This window comes from Phalangium opilio, unplaced genomic scaffold (assembly GCF_054372755.1).
Source record: "Phalangium opilio isolate 3A_F unplaced genomic scaffold, DU_Popi_V2 ptg000105l_1, whole genome shotgun sequence".
NCBI classification, from domain to species: domain Eukaryota; kingdom Metazoa; phylum Arthropoda; class Arachnida; order Opiliones; family Phalangiidae; genus Phalangium; species Phalangium opilio.
This window is the reverse complement of record NW_028324207.1, coordinates 8,970,816-8,994,116: the sequence shown is the minus strand read 5'-3', so window position 1 is coordinate 8,994,116 and position 23,301 is coordinate 8,970,816. Positions and strand designations below refer to the sequence as shown.

Below are 23,301 nucleotides of genomic sequence, written 5' to 3'. Positions count from 1 at the left end.
GCGCCACTCTTGGCCGCTGGATCAAGTCCATGCTTACCGACCGCGAGGTGTCGGCGTCCCTCCTTGGGGACTCTCTAGGGGTGACTACCAGCAGGGGCTGCCCTCAGGGTGGAGTGCTCTCCCCCCTGTTGTGGTGCCTGGTGGTGGACGAGCTCCTGGGGAGGCTCGGGGGTGCTGGGGGCTGTTGCTGCTTCGGGTATGCGGACGATGTAGCGATAGTCTTTACGGGGAAGTTCCCGGATACTGTTACCGCGCTTATGAGATCTGCTCTCTCTAGCGTGGAGCAATGGTGTCAGGCGGTTAACCTCACCGTTAATCCTGATAAAACTGTCCTTGTTCCTTTTACGAGGAAGAATACTAAGGATCTGTTCAATGATATCTCTTTCTTTGGCCAGGTCCTGACAAAGTCCTCCGAGGTGAAATACCTGGGGGTGACTTTTGATTGTAGACTCACATGGAAGCCGCATCTTGATCGGTGTATTAAGAAGGCCAAGATGCTCTTCTGGAGGACCAGGAGCTCTGTCGGCCAGACTTGGGGCCTCAACCCCAAGGCTGTACACTGGCTCTATACTGGGATCATCAGACCCATACTATCTTACGGGGCACTTGTCTGGTGGACAAGGGTCCGGCTTAAGACGGTGCAGGCTGCCCTGCGCAAGCTTCAAAGGCTTGCCTGCATTGGTGTTACGGGGGCCATGAGATCGACCCCAACTGCTTCCCTGGAGGTGCTCCTCGACATGCTTCCTCTTCATCTCTTCATTGAGGAGGAGGCTGTCATGGGAGCCTACAGGCTCAACATTAGTGGCTGTTGGGTTCCAAGACTTTGGGATTACAGCCATACGAAGCTCTTTCGGGAGTACGCCGCACTTGAGCCGTCGCTTACGATGTGCTCTGACAAAACCGTCACCAGTTTTGATTTCACTAAGCCATTCAGTATCCACTTCCCCAGTCGGGCAGAGTGGACTAACCTGCTGCCTCTTGGCACTGGGGGTGAAACCATTTGGTTCACCGATGGCTCCAAGACTGATTCCGGCGCTGGCGCCGGCTATTACTGTCAAACCACAAGGGTCGGCTTTTCTGCTTGCCTGGGCACCTTCGCTAGTGTGTTCCAGGCTGAAATTGCCGCGATCTGTTATTGCGCAGATTACTGTATTAACAAAGGGTATACCGGACGGACTGTGAGAATTTATTCTGACAGTCAGGCTGCCCTGAACGCTCTGAACCAGTGTCAGATTTCTTCTCAACTGGTGCGTAGCTGCCTCGACCTGCTAGCGCGACTGGCATCCTGCAACAGGGTTCTGCTGTACTGGGTGCCAGGGCATAGCGGATATTATGGCAATGAGCAAGCCGATAGATTTGCGAAAAGGGGTGCGGAGGCCAAGCTCTTGGGGCCGGAGCCGGCCGTCCCCATCCCCTACAGGCACGTCAAACGGTGTCTGCATGACAGGTTGACTGTCATACAAAATCAGCTCTGGCACAGCATGGAGGGCCAGAGACAGACAAAGTTGTTTGTCGATGGTCCCTGCAGGTCTCGTGCTAGGGACCTAATTTCGCTCGGCAGATGGGATATTAGGCTGGCCACCGGTCTTTTGACCGGGCATTGCCGGCTTAATAGGCACCTCCATCTGATGGGTTTTGCCGACGACCCTCTCTGTAGGTCGTGTCAGGAGATGGAAGAAACATCCGCCCACGTACTTTGCGAGTGCGACTACTTCGCCTCGCTTAGATTAGAATATTTTGATTCACACACCCTGGAACCCTCGAGGGTCTCCTCTCTCACGGTGGAGCGAATTCTTAGCTACGCTGCAGCTACAGGCCTATTCAAGGCCTGATTACGAGGATGCACAATATGCCTTTGGCATCGGTGCTAGGGCGCGTACCCTCCTCATCAACAATAATAATAATATCCACGAATAAATTGATTAATAGCATTAACAAACGATGCAATGGATGTCAAATATTCATGTCATAATACAAGCTAATTCGAACCATAAAAACCCACAGCGCATGTGGGAAAAAAGGTTCTGGGAAAACCCATTTGGGAAAAAACCATAATCACAGTTGAATTATTAATATTGAAACACTTATTTTTAAATTATTGATTTTCCACTCTGACGTCTGAGCTATCCACGAATAAATTGATTAATAGCATTAACAAACGATGCAATGGATGTCAAATATTCATGTCATAATACAAGCTAATTCGAACCATAAAAACCCACAGCGCATGTGGGGAAAAAAGGTTCTGGGAAAACCCATTTGGGAAAAAACCATAATCACAGTTGAATTATTAATATTAAAACACTTATTTTTAAATTATTGATTTTCCACTCTGACGTCTGAGCTATCCACGAATAAATTGATTAATAGCATTAACAAACGATGCAATGGATATCAAATATTCATGTCATAATACAAGCTAATTCGAACCATAAAAACCCACAGCGCATGTGGGAAAAAAGGTTCTGGGAAAACCCATTTGGGAAAAAACCACAATCAAATTAGGACTATTAATATTAAAAACTTCTTCAGACTGTTTAAGGATGAATGTTTGGTGGATAGCGTCCGAAAGAAAGCAATAACCTAGTAGATGAGGCGTAGTTCATAAAGTTTCGTTTTTTCGAAACTATTACATAGGTGTATTGGCGCTGTACGTTTCAGATAACAAAGACCAAGACGACTCCAGTTCCACAAAATAGGAAAACTCTGCCTCTTGGCGTTAAGTTTTTCTCCTTTCTGTATTTCCACTGCTAGACCGCTATGCAGCCCGCCCTTGTATTGCTCTACTTGCTGCTCCCATAACATTGAACGTGCTAGAACTATAGTTCTAGTCGATCAATTGCGGCGAAGTCCAACTTCCGCTTTGAGCGTTGGCCAACTTTTGAGGACGCTGCAGTGTTACCAACGGCAGAAAACGCAGCCAGGAACATTTTCAAAATCACCTCGGCCGCGTTTTGCCGAAAAAAGGGGATTTTCGACTAGGACTATTGAATTGTCGCCGATTATTCAGCCATTTCCGCTTCGCCATACCTAAAACATTTTTAAAGTACGCTATACAAAATTGCTCCATTCTTCACCAAACCTATGAAACTTGGTGCAACACTTACACTTTGTTCAGTGGTTCGCCTTTACATGAACCCACAGTTGCCGCTCCAGATCTCAATCATCTGACGCAACCATTTTAACGTTTTGAGAGTTGTATTTCACCTTTATTAAGCCTAAGGATAAGCCTTGAGATATATTTCCCGACGTATTTTCTGAAGAACCACAATAAATCACCTCAACGATTATCCCCATTAACTAATTATCACTATTACATACCTTGTTTACAATTTCGTTGGCCTTGTCCTCCATGGTTACCCATGAACTAAACCAATGCTGTAGGGTATTCATGAACTACGCATATCCTCTAGGGTATTCATGAACTACGCATAACCTCTAGGGTATTCATGAACTACGCATAACCTCTAGGTTATTCATGAACTACGCAAATCCTCTAGGCTACTCATGAACTACGCCAATCCTCCAGGTTACTCATAAAATATACCATTTTTTAAATGGATTAATACCAAACTTATATGACCGTCAATTCCAATAATGATACTTACCATTTTTTTTTTCAAATCTTGAAGTCAGATGTGGGTTCTTTAGTCAAGGATCCCAAGCCTTGTGTGGGTCTCTTAGTCAAGGATCCCAAGCCTTAAGTGGGTCTCTTAGTACAGGATCCCAAGCCTAATTTTAGGTTTCTTAGTACAGGATCCCAAGCCTAATTTTAGGTTTCTTAGTACAGGATCCCAAGCCTAATTTTAGGTTTCTTAGTACAGGATCCCAAGCCTAATTTTAGGTTTCTTAGTACAGGATCCCAAGCCATATGTGGGTTTCTTAGCCAAGGATCCCAAGCCTATTTCTCGTAGTTTAGACCCTTAAAGCAACATGCGGCTCCATTGGCGCCCCTACCATGATGCCTAACCTTGTATATACATAATAATTTTACATTGCCGTAGGTAGGTAACAATGAAACTTAATGCATTAGGGAGGATCTGAAAATTATCCTAACAAGCTAAACCCAATGTACAATAGAAAGGTCGTCAATAAGGGGCGCACTGGAGCTCCACCTTGCTTTAAATAAATTTTTCCATTTCAAACTATGTTCTTTTAAAAATGCAAATACCCTTGTGGTAAGAATAATAAGACTCTCTATAACATGCATCGTATCGGTCTCGAAAAAGATTGTTACCAAACGCCAAATCTAATTGACAATGATAGTCAGTCGAATACTTTTGTTCTAGACCCGGCAAAAGAGATATTCCATGTGAATCAAAGAACATTCTCAGTGCCGTTTGGCTCTTTAAAAAGTTAATATTGAAATCTCCAACCACAACTGTTGGAATAGACGAATCATATTTCATGTCAAACAAAGGGTTAAAGTCCTCAAACACAGTTCTCAAACTTCCTAAGGGAGATTTGTACAACAATACCACAGATATAAGTTCTCCTTCTATGTAAACATCTAACCAGCAACGTTCCACGTGAGAATTTCTAACAGGAATGTCGCTTCGTAAAACTCTAGTATCTATCTCTTTAACTTCGTTTTTAGGCGTGTCTCTTAAATATATGGACGAACCAAAAGCAACTCTGCGTGCCGTACTTGGCAAGTAAATACCACCTACTTCCTTAAAAGATGGCACTCTAAAATCGTCCGTCTCTTTTTTCCACGTTTCAACAAAACATAACATTTGACTTTTCATTATTACATTGTCTGCTAAAACATCTTCTAAATGAGCATTTAAAGACTGCACGTTATGTACATAAATGTAAAGGGGATCATGCAAGAAAGGTAGTTCGATGCTTTTTGTGTCTCGCAACCTCTTAAGTTCCAATTCGACTAGGTTGTTTTTGGGTGAATTAGGAACTTTAAATTTTCCATCAATATATAAACCGGAAGCGGTTTTCGCTCTACTACAAGCCACATATAAATGCGCTCTTTCAATTTTTTTTGTAGCCTTACAATGAACCACTACCGAGGAGTAAGTATCACCCTGACTTTTATGTATCGTAATGGCCTCAGAAACAACCAAAGGCAATTGTTTCCTAGAAACTGAGGCATTATTTTGTCTCCATTTTCTATTAAACGACTTGATGACCTTTTCAACAGGCGTCCACGAAGCGCTAATATCACTATTCAAATATAAACCATGACATTTTTGCCTCAACATTTTCCCAACTTTGGGATCGTCAAACTCCATCCATACCCTGAACGGGATTTTATCCCCGACCCTATTTGTGCCGTACTCTATCTTTCTTAACCAACCTGTCGCGCCATTAGTTAGTCCGTCAGAGGTGTCAACATTGTTGGTCATCATATATCTCGCGCCACACGCAAGAGTCAATTGTTTGGGCAGACCATACGTATCAGACGTTGCTAACTTTTCAACTTGGGAAAGTATGTTATTTTTAACTTCACTACTAAGATCACCATTGACAACATCTACTGAAACCGAAACAGCCTTTTCCGTATTCATGTTTAAAAGCTTATTTTGATTGAATTGGTTTACTTCCGCGTTAGTGGCGAAAAGATGTATCGCTTCTTTTGGGGGTACACGCTCAGGCGTTACCTCCAGACTACTAAAGAAATCAATATCATTTTGAGTCATACTTCCCACAGCCATTCTATTTAAAGCTTCAGCAAATATTTTATCATCCCTCTGTCTCATAATTTCCTCAAGTTCGGCAAATTCAAATTGCTCCCATATTGGGTTACCAATTAACGACGCGTAAGGATTATCTTTCTCACTTTGACCTTGAAATGCGAAATAATCGCAAACTGGTCTCAATTGGTTAAAGTCTCCAACTAGAACGACAGACACACCACCAAAATAATCAGGACAACCCATAATCTCTTGTAACCTAGCGTTTACCCGATTAAACACCTTCGCTCCAACCATTGAAATTTCGTCAATTATTACTAGTTTTACTTGACCATAGAGTAACCTGCATTTATGAAGTGTTTCACTTTCCAATCTCGATATATTTCCACCAAATTGGCTAACGGGTAAACTAAAAGTACTGTGCAAAGTTGCCCCACCTATGTTAAAGGCAGCCTTGCCAGTAGGTGCGCAACGGATTACTTTCGCTTCCGATGGATTACTCCCAGGTTGTTTGTTGTAAAACCTTGACACAGATTCAAATATAGCACTAATCAAAAGACTTTTCCCCACACCAGCGCCCCCTGTAACAAAGAGACGCAACGGAGTTTCTTTGCTTTTTACATGATACAAAACATGGTAATATATCTCTCTTTGTTTGGAATTCAATTTTCTAAGAAGGGCGTTGTACTCAGAGTCATTAATTAAGGTAATTGACGGAGCAACAGTATTTTCGGCATTGCCATCAATAATATCTCTATTAATATTTCCTACAGGTTCTTGAACCGTATTAATTAAAAAATCGGAATCATCCATAGCTAAAGATCTATCAACTTCATTTCTATGTTCTAATTCAGGCTGGACATTAGTAACATCCACTTGAATTTCTCCATTTCCAAAATCTGCTACAGCCTGTTCTACGGCTTCTTCGTCAATTTCATTGTGAAATTCTTTCCTAATTTCATTAATAGTTTCGCGACAAAGCTCATATTCTGATTTCATATCCTTTGTCAAAATATCATTACTTTCATCGCGCCAAGGCTTAAACAACATTAATTGTTCACGATAAAAGTTATCGGGATCTTTTTCTAAATTGAATCTTCTGTACCTAATAATTTTAGCACGGCCACGTTTCCTAATAAACCCTGATTCATCTTTAAGTTTCAGCCATTTACCACAAGTTTCAACTTCATTGCTTTCTCCCTCATCAACATGATCGTGGGCGGCTTTAGTCACTCTACGGGCTTTGGAATATTCGTACCAGGCACCAAATTGAGCTAACGTTATTGCCTCTAGTTCCTCTGGCCTTTGAACATAATGTTCTAGCATCCCAGAGGCAAAAACGTCATTACTGTCTGCTGGTAGTTCTTCAAGTTCAGATTGACTCTTAAGAATGTGTACACGATTTTCAGGGGCATTGGTGTTTATAAAAACACAGGCGCGACTGCACCTGGACACAGGAATTTGTAAACCACAGTAAGCCGCTTCCTGAGCGCTTACCTCGTGGGCATTCAAGAACTGATTAGCAATTAGTTTCAACTTCTGTTTTACTGAACATTTATCATTTTTTGCCTGTTTAGAAGATTCGCGCAGAAGCAAAGACATCCCTCTTTGAGACTTTCCTATATATGATACAATATACATAACCAGTGCGTAAGCATCAAGAACGAATTGAATGTCCATATTCGCCTGCCAAAGACTCAAAGCGCACGGATTGTAAGGATTAACTCTAGTATCTTTGGGGTGTCTTTTCAACAAAACTGTTTTCCTTTTGAGGTCATAAGTAACGGCAGAAATATACTCGTCTTCAGTTATACGCAACTTAGCTAGCAACTCCTCAAAACTATCTACCCAAAACTCTTTTTCTTTCGATTGCAACATCTCATACAATTTCTTTGACCTTTCCTTAGATCTGAGTTCTTCCTGTACGCTACCAGGCTCTCTTAAACTAGGGTCGTAAATTATGGTTCTGGGCATAGGTGGAAACGGGATTCCAAAACGACAAACGGAATTATTATCGACCTTCTTTCTACAAGTCGTTGTGTGTTTGTGAATTTGTAATCGTGTTAACAAATCTAAATGTTCGTCATTGTGCTCAGCAGCACAAGAAATAACGTTATCAATAAATTCCTCTACTTCCTTAACATTTGAGAGATCATTTTTAAGTTTTGGAGCATCTTTTATCCAAACCAAACCATGTTGGTGGGGCGAACCTCTTTGCTGTATTTCAACTCTAAAATAATAGTCTTCTATAACGCCAAGAGGACCTAATTTCTGTAAAGCCTTAAGCAAAGCCCGAAAACGGTGGTCAAAATATCTAGCGCAAGTAACAGGATCATCCTGAATCAGTTTTGCCCTTTCCGAAAAACTTAAATTATTAATATCATCGTTAGGTAAACTCTCCTGCCCAGAGGTTAGTCTCAAAATATTCAGTAGCTCAGGCCATTTACTTTCGGCAGCCGAAAACGTTATGAAAAAGGTAGCCGTACCAAGCTGTCTAATCATACCCATCAATTCCTTTTGTCTGTGTTGCCAATAAGAAGGCGAGCTCTGTAGTCTTTCTAAAACCCTAAAACCATCATCCTGCTTAATTAAAGCATCAAGAGAACCTGCAGAAGCTAAAAGTCCAGCAGTATAATTCGACCCATCTGTTCTTTTAGTTTTCCTCATGCAAACCTGTATAGATTGACTAACTTTCAAGGTTTCTAATTTGACAAAAGAGTAAAACAATTTCGAAGGATTTTTAGCACAGCGCCTATCAATATTACGAAGCTCCCATTTAAAAATATCACCAAAACTTCCCTTAACCTTAAGATTCATTTTTTGACCTACGTAAATGCTCGGGAATGACAATTCTTCCGCATCCTCGTCAAAGAGTAAAGACATTGGGGTTTGACCTTCACCGGGAGCAAACTTAACATGCATGGTATTACTTGGCAAGAAATTACTTAAAGAAACTAATAATGTGTCTTGATTCCCAACTGTTAACGAACTACTTTCGTTGGGTTCATTCCACATATCATCGCTATCATTCTCTGCGTTTATTGGCGCTACTAGATTATCTCCTGATACATCAACTTGATTTACCTGACGGTCATTTTCGTCAACAATAAATTCAAGTTCTTCAGGAATGGGGTCTAATATGTCACTCTTAACGGTAATTCCATGTTTAACATACAAAGGCGTTTTTACCAGAACGTTAAGGGCCTCTAAAATGACTTTGGGTCTCACAGTTTCGTACAAATAGGGTGTGTTATACTGCATTCTTCTCATAAACTCAATTTGAATAGTATCCGTGTCTCGAGGTAACCTGGGTAAAACCGAGGCGGTGGACTCTACATTTATAGGGACGTTAACCACATTTCCTTTAATACCACGTTGTTGGTCACACCCTAACCTTCGTATTTGCATGAATGGTATTCGTGGTGATATCATTCTTTCTTCTAAATTACTTATGTTACTTAATTGCGCAGGTATTTCAGGAAACACAAATCCATTTTCCCTTGAAAATTTTGGAATTTGCTTTCTCTTAACGCTTTTATTACAAGTACTACACAAAAATATTTCATCATTCAACTCTCTTTGTTCAATACCAGGGACTGACAAAAAATCTATGGACTTTACAATGGTGCCAGATGACTTAAAAAAAAGATTTGAACATCCTTCACACGGCCACGTTGGGCCATCTTTTATGCTATCAAAATAGGTCTGCTCTATAAGCGAGGGGTTTGCTCGCCTATCTGCGGCTGAAGATCTTTGTCTAGCACGTTCAACATCTCTATACTCGGGATCTTGGCGTTTAGCCGCCATACCTGTCTGGTTTCTAGCACGTTCAACATCTCTAAACTCGGGATCTTGGCGTTTAGCAGCCTTACAAGCCTGGTTTCTATCACGTTCAACATCTCTATACTCGGGATCTTGGCGTTTAGCCGCCATACCTGTCTGGTTTCTAGCACGTTCAACATCTCTAAACTCGGGATCTTGGCGTTTAGCAGCCTTACAAGCCTGGTTTCTATCACGTTCAACATCTCTATACTCGGGATCTTGGCGTTTAGCCGCCTTACCCGTCTGGTTTCTAGCACGTTCAACATCTCTATACTCGGGATCTTGGCGTTTAGCAGCCATACCCGCCTGGTTTCTAGCACGTTCAACATCTCTAAACTCGGTATCTTGGCGTTTAGCCGACTTATACAATTGGTTTCTGACACGTTCTCTTTCCCTATAATTTGGATCTTGGCGTTCAGTAGCCTTACTTATCTGATTTCTTACACGTTCGCTTGCTTTATACCATTCATCAACCCTTTTTAATTTCTTGGTAAATATTCCACCCTGATTTTCAATTTCACAATTTGACTCATTCTCTCGCTTTTTCCCCTTACCTAGCGACTCCCTCTTACTGCATTCTTCATTTTGTCTCAAGATTCTTAATCTTTCTAAGGGATAGACATTACCATGGGACGTACAAGGTACTTGTTCATAGCCTTCGATTATTTCACTAATATTAGCATTATCATTTTGTACATTATTGGGTTCCTCATTAATAGATATGCCTACGCTTACGGTACTTTCAATAGAGCTTTTATTTAATGCGTCATCTTTCGCAGAAACATGGCCAACTGGCCTCGCGGTAGGACCAACATTGGGTGTGCTAGAACCTGTTCCCGAAACAGCCTTTTTTTCAGCTGCTAACACTCTTCTCCTTTCATTTTCTCGTTTCCTAAATTCAGGATCTGACCTTTTTGCCCTCATTCTTTCCCTTGCCTTTCGTTTTCTGATTTCCTCTTTACTTAAATTATTATCTTCCTCCATTTACTTATTAATCAGTTAAATACTCACAAACGTTGGCAAAATCAATCTCCTTAAATACTCACACAGGTTGGCAAAATCAATCTCCTTCAGTAATACGTAAGGCTTAATTATATTATTTGCCGAACAAAATTAATCGAGCAAATCTAACACTTAACTTTTGCCTTCGAAATTCTATCTAAGAATGAATCAACTGTTTAAAAAAAGGTTTTTTTCGCAAATAGGGCGCTATCATACCAACAGCAATTCCGTCATATTTAAAAAATATACATTGCCAACACTTTTTTCAAATAAAGAATGATAAAAGTGCGTAAAAAAGGTCTTTCACAAATAGGCCTAGGGGGCGTATAAACTAAACAGCAACAACGCTCTACAGCTACACTAATCTTACACAAACAAGGAGTACTATAAACCCACTACTGGAAGCGGTATTTTTATTCAAACGTAAAACAATTTCGCTTAAGCTTAACATCTCTAGACATCGGTAAAAATGTCTCTATCACTCCTAGGTAACTGTATGCACAGGATTTTACGACATTATAACTCAAATTCATCTGATTATGTTTTAACAAGGTTAAATCTAACTGGGAGTAAGATGAAAGGAGTAGAAGCTTATCTGTCTTAGGAAATATGAAATTTTATCTTAACAGTTCGTTAAATCATAAGTTTATAACGAAAAAACGCGGAAGGGGAAAACGAGCAGACAACAGCGATTTTTGGGGGTAGAAGGTTAAGAGCGCCATCTGTCGTCCGTGCCAAAGTTGAACTTCCACTTGAAACGCAATGAGAAAGTGGATAAAATAATGCCATCAGCTATTTAACTGCGTCGATATATTTAACGACTTGACCCATGACATGCCCATAACACTGGCTTCTATGAATCCTATATATTCTTGGATGCTAGGAAACTTCGTAGACGTAACAGTCTGTACCAAGTACCCAAGCATCCTTCAATAAACGCCTGGCAACATTGTGGTACGCATGGTACAACTAAAAAATAGGATGTGTATCTATCTTTCCAGTCACTCCAAGTCGTTAAGCCCTCATTACAGAGGATTTGAAACACTATCGTAATTCCAAGTGTCTCGAATCTCTACGTTCCTGTCCATTATGAACAGTGCTGAGATAATGATACATCAGAAAGAGCCATTCAAATCGAATTGCCGAAAATATTATCCATATTTTCATTTCATATAACAAAGAAAATAAATTATTATGGATACAGGAGGCAATGTAGGAAATATAACGCAATGCACTGGCCTAAAAAGATATAAGAGACAATGTACGAAATATAACGCAATGCACGGGCCTTGATAGATATAGGAGGCAATGATTTAACGACTTCGGTACTTGGGTTTATCTTTAATATTTAAATAAATATAATTATTTTTAATTATTTTAATCGCCAGTAAATAACTTTAAAAATAGTTAAATCGTTTAAAATAAAGTTGTTCCTATTATCTTTCGAAACTTTGCTAATATTGACGTTTAAAGTGAAGGGTACCCCTCTTGCCCGCTTTTTTCAAATTTTGGGGTATATATACGTTTCGTTTCCATTATATTAATAGATAAAAACGCATTCGCGTGAACCTTTGGTGGAAGCCCTGCCATTGGGAGGCTAGACGTTTCTCGTAACCCTAGCCGATCGCCGCGTATATCTTAAAACCAAATAATAGATAAAAACGCATTTGCGTGAACCGATGGTGGAAGCCCTGCCATTGGGAGGCTAGACGTTTCTCGTAACCCTAGCCGATCGCCGCGTAAATCTTGGAACCAAACGATGACGGAGGAAAAGAAGCCAGAATGTACTGACTGGCGTCCATGTGGAATGGACAAAAGACCTGAAGATGGTGGTGCATTGAAGCTGGTGTCAATGTGGAATTGACGAAGAACAGAAGATGGTGGTGCATAGAACCTGGTGTCAATGTGGAATTGACGAAGAACAGAAGATGGTGGTGCATAGAAGCTGGTGTCAAGGTGAAATTGACGAAGAACAGAAGATGGTGGTGCTTGGAAGCTAGCAAGTACAGACTAGTGTCCATGTGGGATGGACAAAGACTAGCAGATTGTGGTCCTTAGAAGCCAGTTAGTAAAGACTTGTGTTGGTAGATGAATGGCCAAATTGCCGTGAACCGCGAACGCGTTCCGGAAATCGGGTATTTGTTTGCTCCAATACGCAAACTGCGAACGCGGTCACGTGGGGTCTGACAGACACACAGACAGACACACAGACACACAGACACGGCCGGTGTAATACCTCTCCGTGACATACGTCACTCGGAGAGGTAAAAATTAAAAGAGAAATATTATTTTGAATGCACTAAATGAAATATACAGTGACTGAATTATGCAGATTTTCATAGAACAAAGAAAGTTTTGCAAAGTGGCAACTACAATTGGGAATATTACCATGGAAACGAGGTGGATTATTTACAAAGGAAATTTTTCCATGCGATAAGATATCTAAAATGAAATAAAATAGTACGTACTCTGAGTTTCCGATTCGGCTTTTTGCACAAAGTTTAGAATGATAAACATCACGATCATAAAGAAGAGGGATGAACGAAAGACAATATTTAAACTCGACATGTTTGGATATCTGCAAAAATGATGTATTTAAGGTAAGATTCTTTGCTAAATTTGTGTGCCTTCGTCATCCTATTGTGTAGCGTGATCTCGCTCATTCAAAAATGATCACGTTATTGGGCCTTACTGAGTATTCGCTTCAAATATTATGACTTGAAATAAATAATACATACTGTATATTTAAAGGTTTTTTGAATGGTGCGCACAAATTATAGCCGAAGAGCTAAGCGGATACTCTTGAATTACTAGCAGTATAGCTTAAGTTTCTTCCAAAGTTAAAGTTCTCAACTTACCCAGATGCGTATTATGGAGATATAAAGTGTGTCCCTTCTCTCTTATTCCCTTCTGCTATTATTAATTAATTTACATGTTTCGGGAAATAAAAGGAAACTCGGTATGTATAATGACAATGTTTCATCGTTATCAGCGCACGAGGAATATGATAATAATAGCTCCTCGGCTGTTTTATCAAAATGCTAAAGACTATTTTCTTTACATAAGCACACTAACTAGTAAACAAGTTGTTAAACCAAAATGAACCTCTCCGAGTCGAGAGGAGGGCTATCTACCCTATTAAGAGGTTTTTTCTTAAATAATTAAATAAATGTAATTGATATTAACAGAAGTAAATAGATTAAAAACAAGAAGTTAATATCTCCCCGGCATGGGCGCGTTATGAAAATTGAGATTCCCGCTCCTATTCCGCGGCAGCGCACAAATGGCGTAGCACCTAGCGAACCACTTGACATGTACCTAACGTATATAGTGTCGCGCCGCTCAGACAACGTAGTGCGGGTTGTTGAAGGTTTAATCGACGCGCATGCGTTCTAAAGGTAATTTCAATCAGCTGTCTGCTGTGAGACTGTGCCAGTATAGCCTAGGCCTAGTACAAAATCTGTGAAGACTACATGTGATTGCCTATGAATGTGATAAAATAGTAATATGAAAAATAGATAAGGAATATGATTATGACTTTTGTTTGCAACATGATGGAAGAGTATGCGGTATTATTCGTAGGTTTCAGATAAAAATTGCTCTAGGTCGATACCGAAGGCGAAACTAAAATCGTTTTTTACGCGGCATTATGAAACTAATTACAGTTTTAGACTTTAGTATTTTAATATAATTTACCATAATTCAGCAATTACCCGCACTACTACGGCGCCATTTTCCATCACGTAAGCGCGGCTACCAATGATATTGCCCTAAATTTACTCCCATGATGCTCAGTAATTTGTACTGCTTTCCAATATCTCTTGTCGCTTCTATGACGTCATGCGAACATGCTATTGGTTACAAGCAAGCCACGTGATACTCGATACTCATTTTACAAAGCATGCAGGCGGGAAGGTATGATTGACTTAAAGCTATTAACTTTTTGGTATCTATTTACTTTTGATATTAATTAGTTTAACCATCAGTAATTAACCTTAATTCTAGTTAAGTCGTTTAAGAAACGCTATTCCTAAAATCATTTAAAACATAGCTATTGCTAAAGTTTGACTTCCAGCGAACACCTTTTTGGCGATTTTTGTAAAATGAGGGTATTTGTAGTAGAGTCCGACGCCGCCAAAAAGTTGTCGGCGGCGGCGTTTGCACAGTTTAGGCATATTGGCGACGGCGCGCCGCCGGCGCGCCGTTCTATTAACCGGCGGCGGCGTTGCATACAATTTTGTTGGCGGCGGCGGCGTTAGAGGCGTGTAAGTTCACAACGAGTGATTAATGTCAGTTGTGAAGTGGTGGTGTTCACAAGATCTGTCCATGTTCGAAAATACTGGTTGAAATCTCTTGAAATTTTAATGCGATTTGCAAAATAATGTTTGGTATTTTTGTGCGAAGTTTAAAATATTCCTCTTTCCTAGCTTTTTGTAAGAACATTAAAACGAAATTTAACCATAATTTAATGGCCTAGTCTCAAATAGTTTAAATTTGTTTCCTTCAGTTTCACTGGTTCGAATCTCTTGAAATTTTAGTGAGAGGCATATTGAAAGGTTTTAAATTATCGTACAAAATTTAAAAGTTTTGAAACGAATAGTTCTTTTCCTAAAATTTTCCTAAAATTTTCCTAAGCGACTAAATAGGATTATGCACAAACAAAATTTTAATGAATTTTGTGAAGTGAATTGTTCGTTTGAAAACTTTGAAACTTTGCATCATAATTTGAAACCCATCAATATGCCTCTCGCTAAAATTTCAAGAGATTCGATCAAGTGAAACGGAAGAGACTTTTAAACCGTTCGAAGACCAAGCCCTTTAATTAGGGCTAATTTTCGTACTAATATTGCTAAAAAAAATATAAAAGGAATTGTTTTTAAAATTTCCTAAAACTTGCAAACATTGTTTTGCACATCTCTTTAAAATTTCAAGAGATTTGAATCAGTAGTTTCAAAATTCTGGCTAAATAACTGTGTTCCTCCCATAGCCGGCCATGCTAAAAATGGCTCCTTCGATTTTTCGAGCGAAAAAGCCCAAAATTACCAACACTCGCTTTACACAGGAAAAACATTGGCGTGTGAAGCCAAAGAGTGATCGAGTGGGCTGTGGTTGTAGCAAGGAAGGCAAAAATGAGATCCAGTCAAGGCTAGGAGTCTAGATCCGTGGAGTACAAATTTATAAAGACTTGTGAATCGTGAAGTTAGGCCCCCTTTCCTACTTCCTAATTTTACGGTTACAGACTATAATTTTTAAACTGGTCCCTCCTCAATTTTCTTAAAAGTTCTCAATTAATAAACTGGTCCCAAGGACCAGTAACCCCCGGATTTAGAATAACAAAACTGGTCCGAGCAATTAATAAACTGGTTTTGGACCTGTGCTATTTCCTAGACTGGTTGGCACGCCGGCGTACGCCGGTGATATTTCGGCGTCGCGGCGGGGCGGCGCGCTGTTTAAAAGTACGTACGGCGGCGGCGTGGTTAAAAACTAGAAATGTGGCGGCGCGCCGGCGTACTATCGGCGGCGTCGGGCTCTAATTTGTAGTCGATGTATATAAATGTACAGTAAATGATAAGAAAAGCCGTAATTATAGAATCTCTGCCATTGGAAGGCTTGATGTTTCTCGTAACCCTAACCATGAAAATGGAGTAGACCAATATTGCTTTCTGTGAACTACGAACGCCGTCCGAATACTGCGAATACGTTTGCTCCTATTGCCAACTGCGACCGTGGTGACAGACACACAGATACGTCCAGTGTAATACCTCTCCGTGACGTCATCGTCACTCGCTCGGAGAAGTAAACAAGTCGGGAAAACCAAAATATTACCTCTCCGTGTCGAGAAGATTATATAACCTTAAGTATCCAATGAAAACGTCGACCTTTTGCCCTCATCCTTTCCCGCGCTTTGCGCTTCCGCATTTCATCCTTACTCTCAACATTATCTTCCTCCATTTTACATATAAAAATCAAATACTCACAAAAAGAAGTGGCAAAAACCTGCTGGCTCTTTACAACCACTTAATTTGACTTAATATCCAATTTCCAACAACAATAATATACCGGTAGTTTAATTGACAACCTACTAGCATCGAAATTCTCATAAGGAATGGCTCCCGCGGATAAAAAACGGCAATTTTCAACTAGGTGGGCGTTATCTCATAAGATTTGAAAAATATCATTTGTCTTTTTTACCAATGCCTAACCGTTTGGATTTTTTAAAGCAGTCTTAGCACCAAAAAATATTTTTGAATGAGGATAAAAAAGGTCTGTCCTCTCGTAATTTTTTAAGCTTTTATCATGATTACTCTATACAACAGTAACAAGGAGTATAAACGCATTAGTGGAAGCAGTATTTTTTTCCCAAAACAATCTCGCTTATGTTTATGCAATGAATGAAATATATCACAATGCACGGGCCTTGATAGATATAGGAGGCAATGAAGGAAATATATCGCATGCACGGGCCTTGGTAGATATAGGAGGCAATGATAATCTCTCTCTTTGCACGAGAGGTTTATCTTTAATATTTAAATAAATATAATTATTTTTAATTATTTTAATCTTCAATAATTAACATTAATAATAGTTAAATCGTTTAAAATAAAGTTATACTTATTATCTTCTCAAACTTTGCTAATATTGACGTTTAAAGTGAAGGGTACCCCTCTTCCCGCTTTCTTCAAATTTTGGGGTATATATACGATTCGTTTCCATTATAAGAGTAAGGAAAAACCGCAAATGCGAAAACCTTTGGTAGCGATCCTACCTTAGGGAGGCTAGACGTTTCTCGTAACCCTAGCTGATCGCCGCGTATATCCTAAAACCAAACGATGATAATGGAGTAGAAGCCAATGATACAGATTGGTGTCTATGTGGAATAGACGGAAGACCAGTGGATGGTGGTGTTAGAAGGCAGTGTAAGTGCAGACGGGTGTCAATGTGGGATTGACAAAGAACTGAAGATGGTGGTGATTAGAAGCCAGTATGTACAGACTGGTGTCCACGTGGAATGGACGAAGACCAGAAGATGGTGGTGATTAGCAGCCAGTAAGAACAGACTAGTGTCCGTGTGGTATGGACAAAGACCAGAAGATTGGTGGTGTGAGAACTCAAGTAGAGGAGCCATTTCCGTGACTGTGAAAGCAGTTCGGAAATGGCGAACACGTTTGCTCCGATACGCAAACTGCGAACGCGGTCACGTGGGTGTAACAACGGACAGACAGACACACACACAGACAGACAGACAGACACACAGACACACAGACAGACACGGCCGTTACAGAACCTCTCCTGGACTACGTCACACGGAGAGGTAAAAACCCGTATTTACTAAGTCCACTTTACTCGTATCTGAAAATATGGAGGGTTTCCCCAATATACGCATATTTTCCTACACTTCTGTTAAAAATCTATTCCAATACTTAACTGACACACGGTAACGCGGAGCTATGACAGTCAAATCAAACGTCAGCGTTTGTCGGGAAACCCTGCCCTCGATGACTAATAAAAAGACGGACGCGTCAAAACGAGAACCTCCTTTCAAAAGGACATTGGACTTAACATTACATGGAGTAGAATCTTTCTTTAAACAAATGAAGGAAAAATGTATTGCTAATAAAAGAGTAAATAATGTGGCTTTCGCAAACAAATTATTAATTGCTTCCGGGATGCTTCAAGGGGCTGAAAACCGACAATATATTTCTGTCTATATAGACAACTAGCTTTTACCCGTGTAATTAGAACTTCCATCGAAATGTTATAAAAATGGGTAGATTTTACTGATGACAAATATTTTTGTAGCACCCTAGGAGCGAAGGCACTCGGCGTTGCCCGTCAGCCCGTCGGGGCATTTTTTATTACTATTCACGCGGACATTTTTCCATGAAGAAGGGTTTTTAAATTTCTGGCCGCCATTTAAAAAGATGGCAACAGATAGAACCCAAAAGACCATTCAGCCCGTCTTTAGGTTAAAGGAAACCAGTGCGAAATCGGTTGAAACGCGCGGACTTTGTTGCATAGAGAAGATTTTTTTACATTTCTGGGCGCCATTTATTAAGATGGTGGCGGATTGGAAAAATCTATCTTAGTACGCGCCTACTATTTATGAGTAACGTTCCTGCAAAGTTTCAACCTTTTAGAGGAAGCGGTTTGGGTTGGGCGTCGAAGTTGAAACTATAGAATTCGATATTGCTAACCATGAAATGAAATCAACCAAACCCAAAACTCATTTGAAATCTTAATTTTCCGAGTGTTACTGTTATCTATGGAGCGCCAAACCGGACAAAATTGATTTACTGAGTGAGAGAGTGGAAATTTTTTGGTCTCCAAAAAATTTCAACTTTCTCCAAAAAGTTTCAACTCTCTCTCAGTAAATTAATTTTGTCCGGTTTGGCGCCCCATAGTTATCGACCTTAATTAACATGGGTGAAGAAAGCTTTAAAGGGCATGCGAGTTGGCTAACCTTCCACTTGTATTGAACTCCTGGCGCCATCTGGCGTTGCCTCTTGGCGAATCTGAAGAGACCCCCAAGGGATCACCATTCCCAAATAAGCGTACGGGATTTCGCAAAGTTTTCGTGAATTCTTCGTTGATTTCGAAAAAGATTTCGAGATTTTTTTCTTTGATTGCGCGATTTCGAAAATGTTTCTTCTTTCATCTAGATTTCACGATTTGGCCAAAGATTTCGAAATTTCCTCTTTGATATTGTAATTTCGTGATATCTTCAAAGATTTCGCGAGAAACCTATGGGATTTCGTGTAAATGTCGGACCCTCGGAGACCGCTCCGATCCGGCGCGTCGGTTTCACTACAAACAATTACAGGAAAGGTCTATTCAGTTTGGTCAAATTCGAAAATTAACCAATTCAATTGTGACATTGCAAACACAAAGAAACGATCAAGTAATGACCAAACAACCTACTTTCTGAAATATATATGAAATTCGGATTCTAGTACGCGGTACAGCTCGTCCAATACTCTTTTGAGTCGGTCGGTTGTGCTCATGTCCTGGTTTCCAGTTTGCGCGCGCGTTTTCGGAAATTTTGATATGACAAACGGGAGCAGGGATTCTCCCGCGCTGATAGGAGAGGCTTACAACTCAAAAATAGTGTTGGAAAAGCTCTGCTCATGTCCGTCTTTCTCCTCTGTTTGTCAGTGGGAGATTTATAACAAGAAAGTTTTCAGATCGGAAAACGCGAGCCAAGAGAGAGAGATCAGATATAATTTTGGAAGGAAGACCGACTTAGGCAAAAGGGAACTGGGTACGGCGTTATGGTTACTTCCGAATATTAGCGGAAGAGAGGATGTTTTAAGGAAAAAGTAGAAAAATTGTGCTGTTAAAATGAAAGTGATTTTTGTTTAACTTGGGTCTGATTCACACGTTACTGGTTGTTCTTTCAATTTAGGGGTTATGTTTTAACACACTTAATTTAGCTGAAAAACATGAGTTAAAAAAATTTTCTCCTACTATTGTTGAATTCTACCATGTTAAAGGAAGCTTTACCATTCATGGAATAAGTTATTTAGAAGAAAAGTAATAGTTATTTTTTAATTAATCTTTAGATGAAAATTAATGCTTTTTTTAGTTTCATTTCTAAATGAAAATTAATGCTTTTTTTTGTTTCATTTCTAAATGAAAATTAATAGTTATGTTTAGTTAATTTTTAGATGAAAATTAATAGTTATGTTTAGTTAATTTTTAGATGAAAATTAGTAGTTATGTTTAGTTAATTTTTAGATGAAAATTAGTAGTTATGTTTAGTTAATTTTAGATGAAAATTAGTAGTTATGTTTAGTTACTTTTTAGATGAAAATTAATAGTTATGTTTAGTTAATTTTAGATGAAAATTAATAGTTATGTTTAGTTAATTTTAGATGAAAATTAATAGTTATGTTTAGTTAATTTTAGATGAAAATTAATAGTTATGTTTAGTAAATTTTTAGATTCATTAATTATTTTGATTAGAAAGAACTATATTAATGTACTAAAATTTGGAAAAGCATTAAAGGAAGAAGAATAAATTTTTAAAATCGTTAGGCTACTAAAAATTAAGAAAAGCATCTGAAAATAAAAAAAAAGAATTATGGTAATTTTAACACGTCTGCTTTTGAACCTGACAATTTCTGAGTTTTGCTTATTTTATTAAAGTAAATGAAATTTAAAATTGTCGGCTAAAATTTCATTCTCCCTTTTTTATCCAATTCTGAAAGCCCCTATTATCACTCCTAAGTAATTATAAATTTATATGGGGTAGTAGTTTTCCTTCTATAATCTAAAAGTTTCCCCTCTATTGCGATCAACTAAGCGCTAAAATTCAGAATATTACAATTAAATATGAAAAAAAAATTCGTTGAAATTTATATTACCTCTAAAATAAAAAATTATTAAAATTAGTTGATCTCTATTCATTAAGTCTTTCAACGGATATTTTAATTAGGGCTTTCGGGTAAGGAGCCAATTGCGTGCGCGGCTAATTTAGGGGGTTTATTGTGTAACCATTATTAATTAAATGCGAACGCGAATCACTGGTGTTGATAGCAGGCGAACGCGCGAGAATGAATCACGCCTCGATATCTAAACTACAATAACGAACGGTTAGACACCCATCTGCCAGGGGGATACCCCCAGCCCCACCCACCCCCCATTCGTTTTTCTATTCTAAAAAAGTGACCTAACTCTGGTCAGCTATAGTATGGAGGATGGAAATGAAGCCCGCGACTTTCAATGCATTAGTCATTAGATTTCGTGGTGAATACAACGTTACCAGTTAGTGGATCACCAAACAAATGGGACAGGACCTAATTCAGGGGTTCAGCGTATTGTCACCATTTTGAGATTAGTTCATAAGATATGTTCCGCAAGTTTGTCACTGGTTACAAACTAGAGCTTGTCATGAAGTGAGTGAGGTAGGTCATAGATTCGAGGTAAAGCGACGCCTGGTGAGGCTGTTTAGTGTGTTTGAAGATCATCCAGCACCCATTACATTCGAAGAATTTTTGGATTCATTGTTGGATCCCTGTCAAGTCTTTAACATCACAGACTGCGCTCTAGTACACTAATTAATAAGCTAAACACTATGAAACTTGGGAATGGCTTGACATTACCGTCGTAGGCATACTTTTACACATTTCATATACTTTTCTCAGTAAAGGTACGAAACGTTTTTAGATTGAAGGCTATTGAAATTGTCTAGTAGTTCTAAACAAGCTGGTAACTCGGTTAAAAGTCGTACTCTACATTGGCCCTTGTTTTTGGGCCAATGTTTGGGGGTCCATATCTCCGTATCAAAAGGATATACACCCCAGGTTCTTTGATACTTTCCACTCAGTTGGGCCCAATAAAGAGGCTCCTTCATTATTGATGGTCTGATCAAGACACAGTGTATAACACAGTATACTGGTTCGCTATTTACTACAGACGGGATCTATGGTTTGATTATGCCACGATGTCTTGAAATAGCGGTCAGAAATGTAACGGCGCGTTCTTGTTTGGTGGTCTGTTGCTACGAGCTGTGTGCCTGATTTTCCGTTTTCAAAATAGAAATAAAATCTAACTCTTCAGCTATTCCATTTTCCCATTTCGTACTATTTAAAGTATCAACTATAGTCGAAATTAAACGCTTCCATCCTTTAAAGAACGTAAGATTTAGAGTATGCTTACTTTTCAATAGAAGTAAATAAATTTAAAGACATCCTTTCCAGTATGCAAAGATGTCTTTCAAGCGACGAAAATGCTCAACGACATCCGAACATTTCACCGTTTCAAAGAGAGGAAAGCTTAGTGCTGGCCCCGCATAAAAAAGGAACTAAGTACTATTAGCAGAGAGTGGTACCACATTGAAAATATATACCAATACCACTCTGAATGAATTGAGTACAAGTTTTTGCGCCATACTGTGAGGACAAAGGCTATGAGGGGATAGTTCTGGTAAGAGCGAACAGTAGCTGACTAAAAAATATATAGCAGACGCTGTTAGGGCAACGAAGGGAATATAGGGGGTGGGGTTTTAGAGGCGCCCCACTCCGGAAATTGGATCGAAATTGATTAACAAAAGATTCCGTAGAAGTTCTCGACTTGTATAAACAAATAGGCAAAGTATAAACCCTTAACAATGCGGATACTTATCAATACCACTCGTGACACATCCACTTCTCTATTTATTTTAACGTGATTAGGATTAAGAGTGACTCCGTCATAACAGTAAGTAGAAACAAAAATTGATTCATATGGTATCAAATTATTTTCCGAACATATTTTATATTATTGGAATAATTCTCATATTAATAATCTAAGCTTTGTCTATGAAGGGATTTCCACTCTTAGCCTGTGGCTTGTTTACAGGTGGGTCCCTTTACAATGCATAGGAGGGTGGAGGCTAGCCCCTATGCCACAGCAAACCTACAGCGCCCTACACTAACTATTACCGTTGACCTCTGCAAGTTTTGATGGAAAGGAGAAATCAACCGGGTTAGACCGCGGAGGAAAACTCCTTTTAACCGGCGGGGAGTGAACTTGCAAACTCTACGCAGAAGGATTTGTTCCCAGATTTTCACCCGGTGCCACAGTCCGGGATCGAACCCGGGATCCTCTTGCTGCAACGCCACCCCACTATATTTTAAGTATTATTAAGAAAGAGGAATTAAAACAACACGAACGACTTTAAATTAATTGACCAATAGAGCTATCTCAGTTTTGGTAAAACGTCATGGGCTTAGCTTTGGAAGTGGGCAGCCATGCTTGGTACCACTTTGGTTCTATGGGCAAATAGCATGGGCGACGTCACACTAAGGCTTCTGAGATCGCTCTATTAGAGGACAGAACGCGTCATGCC

General features: G+C 39.5%; 1 protein-coding gene across 1 annotated transcript; it reads right to left on the bottom strand.

Annotated features, from left to right (window-relative positions):
• Nucleotides 1–1,969: 1,969 nt before the first annotated feature.
• Nucleotides 1,970–19,862, bottom strand: LOC149629857 (uncharacterized). The gene is made up of 6 exons (XM_089851545.1): nt 19,392–19,862; nt 18,934–19,277; nt 3,609–13,050; nt 3,322–3,533; nt 3,108–3,257; nt 1,970–3,030 (listed from the first exon to the last, which is right to left on the bottom strand). The coding sequence occupies exon 3, from the start codon at nt 10,452–10,454 to the stop codon at nt 4,146–4,148; it is 6,309 nt and encodes a 2,102-aa protein (XP_089707671.1). The 5' UTR covers nt 10,455–13,050; nt 18,934–19,277; nt 19,392–19,862; the 3' UTR covers nt 1,970–3,030; nt 3,108–3,257; nt 3,322–3,533; nt 3,609–4,145.
• Nucleotides 19,863–23,301: the final 3,439 nt, after the last annotated feature.